Source organism: Austrofundulus limnaeus, unplaced genomic scaffold (genome assembly GCF_001266775.1).
Source record: "Austrofundulus limnaeus strain Quisiro unplaced genomic scaffold, Austrofundulus_limnaeus-1.0 Scaffold989, whole genome shotgun sequence".
Lineage (NCBI taxonomy): Eukaryota > Metazoa > Chordata > Actinopteri > Cyprinodontiformes > Rivulidae > Austrofundulus > Austrofundulus limnaeus.
Genome location: NW_013953391.1, coordinates 64,601 through 76,376, shown reverse-complemented (window position 1 = coordinate 76,376; position 11,776 = coordinate 64,601). Strand labels below are relative to the sequence as shown.

General features: G+C 40.1%; 1 protein-coding gene across 1 annotated transcript in view; it reads right to left on the bottom strand.

Annotated features, from left to right (window-relative positions):
- Window positions 1-11,776, bottom strand: part of LOC106533644 (receptor-type tyrosine-protein phosphatase U) — a gene marked incomplete at its 3' end in the record, with an annotated part of 95,638 nt that overhangs the window by 19,630 nt on the left and 64,232 nt on the right. The window contains 2 exon segments of the mRNA XM_014030042.1: window positions 1,161-1,197; window positions 10,231-10,248. Coding sequence (XP_013885496.1) covers window positions 1,161-1,197; window positions 10,231-10,248 — 55 coding nt within the window.

Sequence of the window (11,776 nt, the reverse complement as noted above, 5' to 3'; positions counted from 1 at the left end):
CCACATGACAGAGAGGGGAACACAAAAATGACTCAGCCTGTTACTGAAAATATGGATGGAGGACCTCAGGTTAGCTTGTTTGTTTGTAGTTAATACACACAAGGCACATAAGGCAATATAGCCTATAGAGTGAGTTTACTATTTTATACTACTTCTGTGATATTCCTAATATTTCTACTTCCTGTTAGCTTCTTCATCATCGTCTTTTTCACCAGTAGAAACAGACGGTTGTTGATCACGTGACTCCTGTGATGTGAAAAAAGTGTTTCCATTGCAGTTTTGCAAAAAACACCAATTTCGATACGGCCGAAACACCACCTCATCCTAGCGCAAAAAGATTGTCGAAAAACGTAATTTTTTTCGAAATTGACGTGTTTTCATTGAGCAAATTTATTTTTGAAATTATAATTTGCACATTTTCATGGTGAATGGAAACACAGCTACAGTGACGCAAACTCTCAGAGCTTAGAAAAGTAAATTCTAGTTATGAACATTTTGATTTTTTTTTCTCAATCCCTGACCATCACAAAAAGAAAAAAAACTTGTTTTAAAATCTGGAACTACTTTAACTCAAATTAAAATGTCCCTCTGACATGAAAAGGCCTGCTGCAGCTCTTGTTTTCCAGAGGAACCTCCCTGCGCTCCATGTGTGCAAAGACAGCAAAATGTGAACGAGACACAGCATCCTCTGCTGTCGCTACGTTTGAGGAGCGACAGAACTGAGACCAAAGTAAGCTGGGAGGAATCAGAGGGGGATTACGGAGTGAAAAACACGTTCAGTGAGTAAACAGGATCAGAGCGGCGGAGGATAAAGGAGAACGTCTTGCTCTCCTTCTTCCTGTCTCTTTCTCTTTGGGTGCTGCTCAGGGGAACACGGCAGATGTGGAGCATCAACTCAACATCAGAGAGGTGCCACGCCACACATGCAGATGGAAGACGACTTCACACCCGACAGTCGGCAGCAATGCAGTGTCTGACAGTTACAGGTGGTCCTTGTGGGAGCGCTTCCAGCACTTTTGGGAAAGTGACTGTTTGCAGTGGAAATCCAGATGTGATGGTGACGCAGCCCAAGCTGTTTAAATACGTTTGCTGAATTCTTAACCAACCAGCAAAGTCAGCCTGGTTCAATGGTAAAAAAGGCGCACACAATGAGCACTCACCTTGAGTGGCAATGAAGTGGTTGGATCTCTGGTAACCCTGTGGAACAGACAGGAGAAGATGGGAGTTACTAATGTAGGACCGGAACTCTGATTCCATCATTTCTGTAAATGAAGATCCACACTTTCTTACAGAAATGGCATTCATTTGGTTGTTTTAGCAAAATATTTCATTAGCCAGTGGACAAATTGAAATGACGCTGTCAGAAACAAATGATTAGATGTGCATTTACAAATGATAAACAGTTCAGTATGGTTGCTGCAGGTAAGCAACACAAGTTATTTGATTTTAAATAAAACAAGCTTTTATCTTGTGGTATTAGCTGAGAGTCACTCCTGACCCAAACTCTGAAAACTTAAGGTCTTCACATAGTCCATCTTTAGCCGAACAGTCGACCCATGGTCACGTGGTTGTTTGACATTCAGTTTCACAGCTCCTGAGACGCACCGACCCGAGCTCCATGGGGAACCCCTCACACTGTATGGTGTGGAATGAGGGCCAAAATTAAGACTATTATTCAACCAGCGGTTGCTACATCCTTGTACCGTATTGTGATACTTCAATTTACAGTTATTGGTCTGTTGAGATTGTTTTGCACTGAAAACAGGGAATTTCTGATTCCTAATGTCAAATTCTGAAACAAAACACTTTTTTTCTATTCTTGCACAATTCTTCATGTTATATTTTTATTATTAGTAGTTGTATCATGGCTAGTCAGTGTTCATTTTGTTTTGTGTGTGCTGTCTACAGTTCGCTGGGTTCTTGCAGATCCTTAAAAAGTCTTAAAGGGCATTGAATTCATCAATCCAAAAATAAGGCCTTAATTAGCCTTAAATCAATCTTTCAGAAGTCTTAAACCTATGAACACATTATAAATAGGATGATTGTAATTCATCTCAAATATTAGCATAATTGGTAATGTTTATTATTTTAAATATTCATATGCAGACATTCCCCTTTGACATCACTTCCTGTTATTTCACATGGAAATTTCTCAACTGTTCATCTGAGCAACGTGACATTTCTTTTGTAATATGTTAATAAAGTTGTCTTTCCAAAAATGCATCACTTTTCTTACTGTTATGGACTAATTATCTATCTGTGTCACATGGTCAATGTTAATCTGTTTGTCCAGACAACAGGACTCCGCAACGGACTGAACTCTCTTGTTTGATAAGACACTCTTTGTGCTGGGAGCCCTGTGATAGGCTGGAGAGTACATGGGGCGATCTGTGATTGGTTATAAGCACGTCATATGATGTTATCATGGTGTATATTATTGGCTGTGTCCGCTGACGTGTCAGCAATGAGCCAACGGGAACTTCCTGATTGAGTCCTGTTTGTTTGTTGCTCAGAATTAAATCATTTGTTACGACCATACATGCAGACTTTTCTGGCATTATTCCAATGTGTTTCTGCCTTCATACCACGACATTACAAAAAATTGATGTCACAGGCACTTTAAGGTTTTATCTACAGCAAACTGGGGTTAAGACCCCACTGTGGGTCCTATTATTCCAAATTTGATGTAGTTAGAGGATTTACAGAAATTAAATTAAGTATAAAACTGACTGCTAAGGATGTTTCTGCTATAGGTAGATATGGATAAAAACAATTGGTCTATTAGAAATATTTGAATACTTCAACCAAGAATAATTTGATTTATGAGTATCTGGCACAGTTTTTATTTTTTTATTTTTTGTCATTTGTGTTTATTATGAAGTTGGTCTTAAATTTAATTTCACTTGGCATTAAAAAGTCTTAAAAGGTTAATTTGCCTTAAACTGTAGGAACCCTGGTTTGTAAAGTAACTAGTGTGTGAACCTCTGTACTGATGCTGCTGTGACACCTGAATTTCCTCACTGCAGGATAATAAAGGCTATTCTATTCTATTCTATTCTATTCTATTCTATTCTATTCTATTCTATTCTATATCTTTAGTCAGAATTTTTGCAATATTATTGTTCTTGTAGCAGAACATCTCATGAACGCGACTGGATGTTTGTCTACAACTCATCACCATCCAGTTCAAGATGGACGACACAGCTAAGTGATAAATAAAAAAAGCTAAGTGACAAAAACAAAAACACCAATAACCGAGCTGAAACTCTGTGCTGCAGTTGTCGAGTCATTTCCATCACATCCTATCACAAGATCTCACATAATGCCTTTACAAGGTTCGACCCAAATGTCTGCAACTTTGTCCTTTCTCATCCTAAAATCACCTTAAAACCCCTGCATGAACGGCAGCAGACAATATGCGTTACCTGAGAGAACGCCAGGCTTTTAATTGCGGTTTTCCTCAGAGCCAGGTGGCTACGTGCACAGACACAGAGCTACATTTCAAAGTCAGCCCTTCATACGGCGCTCTGCATGCAGCCGGGGTGGCTGATCAAAGCTCCCCTGACAAGTGAGGGATCCAGAGCCGGAGGAGTAATTCTACCTGAGTGACGCTGACTGATGGGACTGTCTCCTCTCTGCTCTGCTGCAGCCTTCCTCCTCTTATCATACAGTGTGTGAGGCCTGGGGGGCTATTAGTGGCACCCTGGCTCTCTGAGTGCAAAGATGGATCCTTACAATCCAGACTGGGCTGCCTTCTCATCAGTCATGGCTAAAGAGATTTCAACTGTTGTATTCGGTCAACATTTATATAAACACTGCGCACGCACACACACACACACACCAACACAACCACCCCCATATGCCCAGCTCTGCCAGGCAGCAACACAAATTCCATTTCTTAACTGGCATGCTGGGGAAAGAAGCTGAGATGGATGGGCATCACAATGGAAGAGTGCAGGGATCCTTATTCCCATGAGCCTCTGACCAGTTCTCTGTCTGTCATCTTGGCCAGGATATTTTCTAACAGCAGAAATAAAAAGCTTGGAGAATTCACAATAAATCGAACTAAAAAAGAAAAGCAAAACTTCACATTTCAGAAACGTGGAATGCTTTTTACTTCAATGCTTTCAGAAATTTGTCTTTGTCCAACTTCTGCAGGTTAATGAGAAAAGTGTGACCTGAGCTGGCTGCTCCCGTCAGCTGGGGCTGTCACAGTGAACCGTGAACCTTTCTGATGCAACCTGAGCTCGACCCTGCAGCCGCAGGATTCCAGAACCACAATCATTTTAGGACTTCCAGAGAATTCTATTCATTCTGAGTACAGGAGGACATCAGGTGAGTTATCTGAAAGGAAGATGCTCGGTCTTTTACTCAGCTCTTTATCTTCTGAACGAAGCCAGTTCAGACAAAACACTCCTCATACAAAACTTACTCACGCTACGGAAAATTACTGGAGATATTTAGCTGATTTAAGTTTTAGCATTCATTTTGCTAATCTTAGCTTTAGCAACAGTTCAGCTAATTTTAACATGTGGCTTTTGTGCTGCGAGTTTTAGCGTTAGTTTTGCTCATTTTAGTTTTCAGCTACGGGCTTGCTAATTTTAGCCATAATTTTGCTGATTTTATCGCACCCGCTTTGGATGTTATCATCCATTAAATGGGCGTTATTAGGGGTTATCAGTTCCCTAGAATGGCTTCAGAATGTCCCGCCGGTGCTGGTTAACATGAGGTATAAAACCACTATCTGGTTAATATGAGGTATAAAACCACTATCTGGTTAATATGAGGCATAAAACTACTATCTGGTTAATATGAGACATAAAACGACTATCTGGTTAATATGAGACATAAAACCACTATCTGGTTAATATGAGACATAAAACCACTATCTGGTTATTATGAGGCATAAAAAACTGGTTAATATGAGGCTTAAAGCCACAAAGGTTAACTTTAGAGCAAACGACATGGTTAGCGCCAAAGACCCCGCCCTCCAACAGTTGTATGTTGTGGCCTTCCAATAGGGCAATGGGTAGAGAGTCAGATCAGAGAGTGGGAGACAAGGGTTTGAGACAGACACTGGCACAAATAATTTATTACAATATCTTTTGGTTATTTACACATTCATTGTTGTTGCTATATTAACCCACTAGGGGGCACTGTCAGAAATGTCTGAACCCTAGAAGGCACAGTAGGGACCTTCTGAAGCCATTGTATGGGACTGATAACACCTAATAACGTTCATTTCATGGACTGATAACATCAGAATCCTCTGTTTTATCTTTAGTATGTTTTCTGTTGATTTTCTATTGAGTTTAGTTGTTTCATGGTTTTAGATAACATTTAGCTTCTTTGAGATCCTAGATCATTTTTCTCTGATTTAGTTTTTAACTTGTGTTTCCCTGGTTGAAGCTAGTGCTGATCATTTTTGGCCTGTGTTTTGGCCTTTTAGCCTCTGTTTTGCTTGCTAAAGTTAAAAATTTAATGGTTCAGTTTAATATTCTTCAGGAAACGTCAGCAGCAGCTGAGCTGTCAGCTTCCCTCTAGCTCAGCTGTATTAAATGTGTCTCAGTTTCCTGAATCATTTCTGTTGTTTTAAACCTCTAAAACCTTCCTGTCCCTTTGTTTGAGTAGATGAAAAACATGAACACTTTCACAAATTTCTTTTCTAAAACATCCATCATCCAATAATTGTTGATGACCAGTGGTGGGCAGCGCTAATCCAAAAATTAGCTCCGCAATTTCTAAAGCGCTTACGAAAATATTTAGGTCCGCAATTAGCGGATTTGTGCTTTAGCGGGCTGGTGCCCACCATTGTTGATGACCATGACTGTGCATCAGCTGGCCATCTGTAAATATGTAGGAGACTAAGTTCTTTTAAATTTAATGATYCAACAGGTTCAGAACATGTTTCACTTTGTAGAAGCTGTCTGCATCAGTCTTTATGAAAACATTTGCACCTCCAGAATAGAGAGGAAAAATACATGCAGTATATTATTTCATGCTATGAGATCCTGCAGGACTGAGTGCATTTGGAGAGTAGAGAGAGAGCCTGCCCACTCAGAGGTGAGTCAGAGGTGAGCGAGCTGTGATTGTCCTGACAGTCCAGCTCGTACGTGTGGGGCCACCTGAGTTTTCCTGTCAGGTTGCTTTAAGTGGGCTCCAAATGAGACACTCATTTTAGACACATCCACATTCAGTACCCATCTAAAACTCATCACCATTCTGGGTGAGTCAGAGGACAATCCCACACAAGACCTGTTCAGCAGTTCAGCAACAATTCTTGTGTTAAACTGATTTGGGATGCGAGCAAAGGTTTAAAACTTTGAATATGTGTAATGGTGTATCCCATTTGTACACAGAAGATGGAATGTGCAAGTTGAGCAAATATCAACTGGAATGCTCCCTAAATTTAGAATTTCCATCTGGAAAGTCTGAATTCCCTGACCAGCCCCAACCTCGAGATCCAATTTGGCCGCCTGTGGAAAGTAGCTGAACGTTCAAATTGAGAGACAATGAGTAAAGTTTCAGTTTTAGTCTCATTGAGGGAGTGTTACCCCTAATTTACACTACATGCGTTACGGCTCTGCTCTGCTCCGCTGCGCTGCGGTGCGCAGGTCGCAGCTGTTCGTTTGTGTCTCAGTTTATACAGCCTCTGCTCCGCTCCGCTGCGCAGGTCGCAGCTGTGCTTTTCAAGTCCAGTTTACACTACCTCCGCTCCGGTCCGACAGACGTGCAGGAAGGAGATCGCGCGATAAATTCAGTGATAAGTGTGGAAGTCAGAGCAAAAAATAATTAATTCAGTGAAAGACGAACTCCAAACAGCTGAAAACATTGATGTAAAGGCTTTTGGTATCTATGTTGAAATTGTCTCACTGTCGTCTTTCTGAAACTTCTGATTTCAAAATAAAATCCACGTGTATCGTGTGTGTACACATATGCTTCATGGTACATGTTTCTATCTGCTTTCCAAACAGAACGATACATTCTGACAGCATTTGTGTAGAAATATATCCGTATATTTATTAATATAGCTGCAATTTTGACATTATTACGACAAATTATCTCGCCTAAAAGTGTCTTATTTTGAAAATACGGATGCTGTGCTCGTTTCTTTTCCTGTTGGTGCAACGTAATCTTTAAAAATTGACTCTGGCGCAGCTCCGGCAGCAATAGGATCTGTTCTAATTTTGCGGGATCGTCGTCCGCTCACCGTCGCCATGTGCAGCCAGTGTAAACACTCTCAATGATTAAAATGGGTGCGTATTTGCTGTGGAGGTCGGACCGGAGCGGAGCAGAGACGGAACGCATGTAGTGTAAATTAGGGGTTAGCCATGAGGCTGCATTAAGTACTACCTGTTTTTGAAAGTGACTACCTGTTTTGTTTTTTGTTTTTGTGTTTTTGTGTGCAAAACTGCATACATGCATACAATGGCTTGTGGCTCAACCAAGATTAAATAAGTGGTGCCTAGATAATCTCCAGATATCAACTTTGGATAAGATTCATGGTTCATGGTACGTTTTTTTTTACCACAATTGTTACAAAATAAAACCAGAAGTCATGAATGTATAAAATAATGTGGCTCTTCAGACTGTTTGTGTTCTCATATACTAGAATCATTTAAATATTTAAACTGACAGAAAATGGGGCCACACACATTTGTCATTATTAGTTAATGAGTCAGAAGCTAAAAGGTTTGAGAAACACTGTTCTAGGCCTTGGACATTATTTTATTGCTACACTGTCTCTGTCTCAGTTTGCTTTGTAGCCATTTCCCCAGCTGTCCTCACATTGAATACACATTTAAAGCAAACTTGGACCAATTTTAACAACTAATATTTATTATTTGTGTGGTTAAAGTGTGTCATAAGGAGTGTGCATGTGAAGATATAAAAAAACAGCTCTAGCTCTCTGAAGTTTCAGGGTGTATTCACATCTGACACATTTGGTTCACTTTAAACAAACCAGAGTTTGTTTGGCCTGTTGGTCCGCACCATTTATGCAGGTAAATAACCAGACCAAGACCCACTTTTCAGGTTGTCTCTGTCCACTTCCAAATGAACTTTGGTGCGGTTCACTTCTGGTGTGAATACAGACCAGCCTCGAACCGAAACAACTGCAGAAAACATACATCCTTTTTTGACTTCACAAGCCACCGTTGCTAAACAAAATGGTAACAATCAGCCCTTCAGTGTTGCTAATGCTACCACTGCGCTACAAACAATGAATCGTTGTGGGAACATAGAGCATCTCGTCTCCTTTGGGTTCCGTCCCAAAATTAGAAGTAAATCATCGCGAATCCTCCGCTGAATGAGCTGATATTGATATTCTAAATGTTGTTGCAGTTGTATTAACAGCACCATCTTTATTTCTGGGCCTGTGCTCTGTCCCGGCCCCATCCCGCCCCCGTCATTTATGTCCAGTAGGAGTAATGGCCATCACCCGAGTGGCTTTGTTTATAAATTATCGTCTGCTTGCAAACAAAGCAGAATGTGAATGAAAACAGCACCAAATCAAATAAAAAAGTCTATTACTGGTTCGGACCAAACAAGTGGACCTTTCCTGGTGTGAATACACCCCAAGAAACCAAACCTCACAGGATTTGAGATGCAAAAACTACTTTGAAAAGATAACTTCATACATTTTCTTTTTGAAAATGTTCAAACATTTAGTGAGAAGACTGCAAGCCTCTGCAACTCATGAGATACTAGGAAACCTTTTGAGACACTTTGGGGACTGCATCGTGAATGTTATCCACCAACATGTTGCTAATAGTTCCAGCCCAGTTGTAGGCCCTACTCTACTCTAGCTAAACATCAACATGGGGTTTAGAGGTTTGTTTCAAGTGAGCATGATGGTGCTAGCCAAAAAAAGTCAAGTATCAAAAAGAAAAATTAAGTAGGTGCTCTGGATGAGTTCTTCTTTAGTGAAGCATTTCGTCTCTCCTCCAAGAGACTTCTTCAGTCTGATGAGTTTCAGGTGAACTCAGCAAAAGAGGGCCATCGCCTAACAATAGGCTTGATTCGCTCTATTTAGTCACATGCAAAAGAGGGCCATCGCTTAACTATAGGCTTGAAAGTCTCTTTGCATATGATGAAATTGAGCTAATTAATCCTATTGTTAGGTGATGGCCCTCTTTGCATGTGACTTACCTGTTTGTCCACCATGTGGAGGCGGAGCTTATAAGGCTGAGTTCACCTGAAACTCTCAGACTGAAGAAGTCTCTTGGAGGAGAGACGAAACGTTTCACTAAAAAAAGAACCCATCCAGAGGACCTACTTAATTTTTCTTTTTGATTTTTTTTACTGGATTACTGAGACACATCAGGACACAAAAACAAGTAATTATGATTTGGTATTAGTCCAGCTCGTTTTTAATAAATTGTTATTCTTTTAAGACCCTTTCCTCTCAGTTCCACAAGCATAAGTACTGAGTATATTTATTTATTTTTTAATGTTTTATTGCCCTCGGTGAAGGAGTACAGTTAAAAGTTTTACCACAATTTTAGTTTCTCCAAACCAGTTTAGTTCTAAGCACTGTGTTGAAGCTAAACACACAGTGAGTGTACCGGCAGGTGAAACCCAGAGAAAAAGTTTTGTATCCTAAAACTTTCCTTTGCTCCTCCTCACAGCTGAATGATAAATATCTTCTTCATAAGATCGTGTTGGTGTTTAATATTACCTGTCAGGTGAGTCACTGGAACCAAAGGACTGTAATCTGTTTGCACGTCTACGCTTCATTTTTGACAAAACGGTTTGATTAAACGCCGCAGGAATAAGAATGAGTTGAATTATGCAAACTTGTGTTACCATCTGGTTTCACCTGGCGCTTACTGTTCTGATATTTCTAGATAAATAATAGCTATAGACCTGGAAAACTCATGTTTACATGTGCATCATTTCTCCCCCATCCATTAACGCTGAATATATTTGCAACACTTCCTGAATGATCAAACCTATGAACGAGAACTCTGACCTGACCTGACACGTTCTCCCACTAAAAGCTCACTGTTTTTGTTTTCACCCTGCCCTCTTTCATCAAGACTGGGTGAAAGGACACAGAGACTGCTGCAGTCAGACTCACAAAGAGAAAAATGTGAGCTGGAAGTGAACAGGCATAGAAGCTCAAAGGAGACAAGGGCAAAAAGAGATGATGCTGGAATGAAGCCAAGGAGAGAGGGGAAGAATGAAGATGGGGACAATATGCAAAGAGAAGAGAAGCAAGATACTTACTTCCCTGTTTATCCGAATCTAAGAATTGCCAAGAAAATGAAAACCAGAGGGATAGAAAACAGAAAAAAAGGAGGAAAGCAGGAGAGAAGACAAGAGAGCTAGTTATTGTGATGAAAGACCCAGAAAAAAGTAATGAAATGGTTACAAAGTATTTTTGCTCAAATATTCATGATCTTGACAAAAAGGTCACATTTGGTGCACAAAAACCAAACTGTTCTTTTATCCCCAATATAAAAGAGATACAATCTAATGGTTCTTAGCCTGTGACATGGATATGTTGATTGTTAAGATAACAGGAAATAAAGACAGACTGAGGACAAAGACACCTGATCAAGCTTTACGTGAAAACGACAAAACTCAACGCAATGAAAGCAGGGACATCAGACAAAACCTATGAAAACACAAAATGTCAGTTCATACTTTCAGACTTTCAACACATCAAACCTGTCTTCAAAGATTTTTACAATCAACCTGACCAGTTCAGAGGATTTCACTTATACAGTTGGTCTGAAAATAAAAACAGTATCAAAAAAGTGAAATCTCACTTTAAGAAATAAGACAAATATCTTTTCAAGCAAACAAATAAACTTGCTTTTTCCTACTGAGCCCACGAGGGGACATGGGGGATTTTTTTTCTTTTTGTGTTCCCACGCAAAAGTATTGCATTCCCTCGCAAAAGTAGTTTATCACTGTTGTGCCTGCCGGTTTATTAACAAACTCACATGTTCACCATTAGCGAGTTAGCCTACTGCTTTAATTCATCTTCAGAATGAATATATCACACAAACACGCATGGAAGTATGTCATATGTCGATATTATAACACAGTGCAGCCACGCAACATCAAAGTCAATTTCAAGAACTTGTGGCGACACATCCTGTTTTGGTAACCGGACATTTCAAAATAAAAGTCTGATTTAATTCAGTTCACATACAAATCAAACTTTTGCATGGGAACGCAAAACAATATTGCGAGGTAAGGCAAAAGTATTGCGTGGAAACACAAAAGTATTGTGAGGTAACACAAAGGTATTTCGTGGTAACGCAAAAGTATTGCAAAATTACGCAAAAGTATTGCGTCGGAACGCAAAAGTATTGCGAGGTAATGCAAAGGTATTGCGTGGTAATGCAACAAAAGTATTGCGAGGTAACGCAAAGGTATTGCATGGTAATGTAAAAGTTTTGCGAGGGAACGCAAAGGTATTGCGTGGAAACGCAAAAGTATTGCGAGGTAACGCAAAAGTATTGCGTGGGAACGCAAAAGAAAAAAACTACCCCAAGTCCCCTTGCGGGCTCCATATTTTCCAGCTTGCATGTCATAAAATCAGGGAACAAAGTAAATTCGATCACATTTTTTAACTTAAATACATCTGCAGCAACCTAGCCTCGTCTGACATAATCACGCATTGCGTAGCCTCGTCTGACGTAATCACGCATTGCGTAGACTCGTATGACATAATCACGCGTTGCGTAGCCTTGTATGATGTGATCACGCGTTGCAAAACCTCGTCTGATGTACTCATGTGTTGCTTAGCCTTGTATGATGT